Source organism: Penaeus monodon, chromosome 30 (genome assembly GCF_015228065.2).
Source record: "Penaeus monodon isolate SGIC_2016 chromosome 30, NSTDA_Pmon_1, whole genome shotgun sequence".
NCBI lineage: Eukaryota > Metazoa > Arthropoda > Malacostraca > Decapoda > Penaeidae > Penaeus > Penaeus monodon.
The window spans coordinates 13,372,786-13,374,901 of NC_051415.1; the positions used below are offsets into that span (position 1 = coordinate 13,372,786).

At 44.4% G+C, this 2,116-nt stretch overlaps 1 protein-coding gene across 1 annotated transcript in view; it reads left to right on the top strand.

Annotated features, from left to right (window-relative positions):
- Positions 1–2,108, top strand: part of LOC119592354 — a gene marked incomplete in the record, with an annotated part of 36,040 nt that extends 33,932 nt beyond the window's left edge. Inside the window, 1 exon segment of the mRNA XM_037941181.1 lies at positions 103–2,108. Within this exon segment, the coding sequence (XP_037797109.1) occupies positions 103–1,119 (1,017 nt within the window).
- Between the last annotated feature and the right edge of the window lie 8 nt (positions 2,109–2,116).

The following is a 2,116-nucleotide window of genomic DNA, read 5'->3' on the forward strand; positions in this document are numbered from 1 at the left end:
CTGAATCTCAATATCCAACAAATAGTTTCTGTGTTTGTGTCACTATACTCAATGAAGAGTCCCTCAGCACAGAGATAACTCTTTTCCTTTTGCCTCCTTCAGCTGTGGGACTTGACGGACCAATCGTGCAGCAGTTCCCTGGGCCCTCTCATCCACCGACAGACTTCCTTCTCCAGTCATCCGGCCATTCAGTCCACCGACGCTAGCCTGAGCCTGCACTCCACCCTCTCGCCGGGCAGCACGAGCCTAGCCGGCGAAACGTACCCGAAACGCAGCTTCTCATCCAACAGCTTCCGAAAGATGCCTCGTTCCTTCACTCTCTCTCACGAGTCCGAGGTGGGCGCGAGGAGAAGTACCGGGAACTGTGACAGGAGGCGCCTTCAGACCACGGTTCTCGTCGAGTTCCCGGACGGGAAGCTGCCCTTCGACACCAGCCACTTTATCGAGAGTACGATGAAGAACAAGATGAGCTTAACCGGGCATCCCCGTAAACCTCCCAATGGTTTTAGATTCTCACCGAGTGAAGTAGACTATAATATGGGCAGAGAGCAACATATTGGCCTTATCATGTCGCCCTCGGCCAAAGGATACTCGAAAACCAAAAGCCTCCAGCATAAAAAGAAACGGCATGAAGCAGCCAAGCCTCTTATGAAATCAGGCGTCTCCAACGTGTCTCTGCCTTCGTCTGCCCTCGTCCAAGGCCATCACGTCTCAATGGCCAAGCCGAGGGAGCTACATCCTTCAAGAACCTTCCCCAACATTTTTCTCCCCTCGGAGGAGCTCGAGAGCTTCTTCCCGCTCTCGACGTCCTTCTCCGTCACGATCGAGTCGGCTAAGGATTCGAACTTATCCTCGTCGCTCATCCTCAACCGGCGCCTCTCCTGTCTGACCAAAGAAGGCTTGAACCGCTCCGTCGCCTCAAGCCTTGACCTCTCCCTTCCCTGTGCGCTGTACGTGAAGGATTGCCGCTTAAGGAGCAAAAGCCTGCCCAACATCACCGATGAAGCCAAAGAAGAAAACAGCTCAGAGGAAAATCAGTACGAGCGCCTGTCTTCTTTCTTCCTGATCTCAAAGCGAGAATCTCAGCTGGTGACGCCTCAGCCCAAAGGGGGTCTCTGAGTGCCGACAGCACGACGGCCTAAGAGTGAAGTGTAGAAAATTTAACTTTTCACAACGTCTGTGTTTGCATTTAAGTGTGTCATCTAGTTTACTACTGGAGATAAAGCTTTAGTATATTTTTTTGTACTTATTTTTAAGCATTTGTATCACAAAATGTATGAATCTATTTTAAAAGAAATACAATTGAATATAATATTGTTATATAAGTATTTAGCTATTAGATTACTATTTTTAGCAAATAAATCGAAGTAATCTTACAAATTATATTGTACATATAGATGATAATGTACAAGACTTGTGGCATGGTAATGAATCATAAGCCTGTTATTTTCTTCGAAATTTATTGAGAGTTCACAAACATAGTTTATAAATAACTTATATTAAGAAGAAACAACCGCATTGATTGGTCTATGTCGTGTAGTCATCGATGTTAACACTAGTCACTTGTAGAGAAGAGAACTCCAGGCAAAGTAGAATGATTTGTCAACCCAGAAATTAAAAACCGAGAACCCAGTGTCGAAGTGACCTTGCTGGAGATCTCAGGCTACTTTGTACGGAAATCTTGTGCTTGTATTGTACATTAAGCTCTGCATGAATGTTTTGGACGAGAAGGGGATGTGACCTTATTTGTTAGGAGAAAGGCACCGCGATGTGAATTTCTTTTAGGATTGAAGGTACGGGTGGAATGTCTGAGGCGAGAATTTTAACAGACTTTTCGCTTCTGCATTAATTTAACAGTATTGGAAGTGTCATTTTTCGGTGAGTAGAATGAATGACATGGATTTGATAATGATGGTGTGGAATTAACCTCTTTAATGACGTGAAAGTTTCGACTCGCCGGCTAAAGGGGGTGATTCTTGAAGTGCATGTGAATTTGAGCTTAAGGAGAGGATAATAATGAGCCGAAATTACTATATCTGTAAGTGATACAGACACATATATACATAAACAAACAGACACACTCATTAACATATAAATAAGCAAAATAATCAAACAA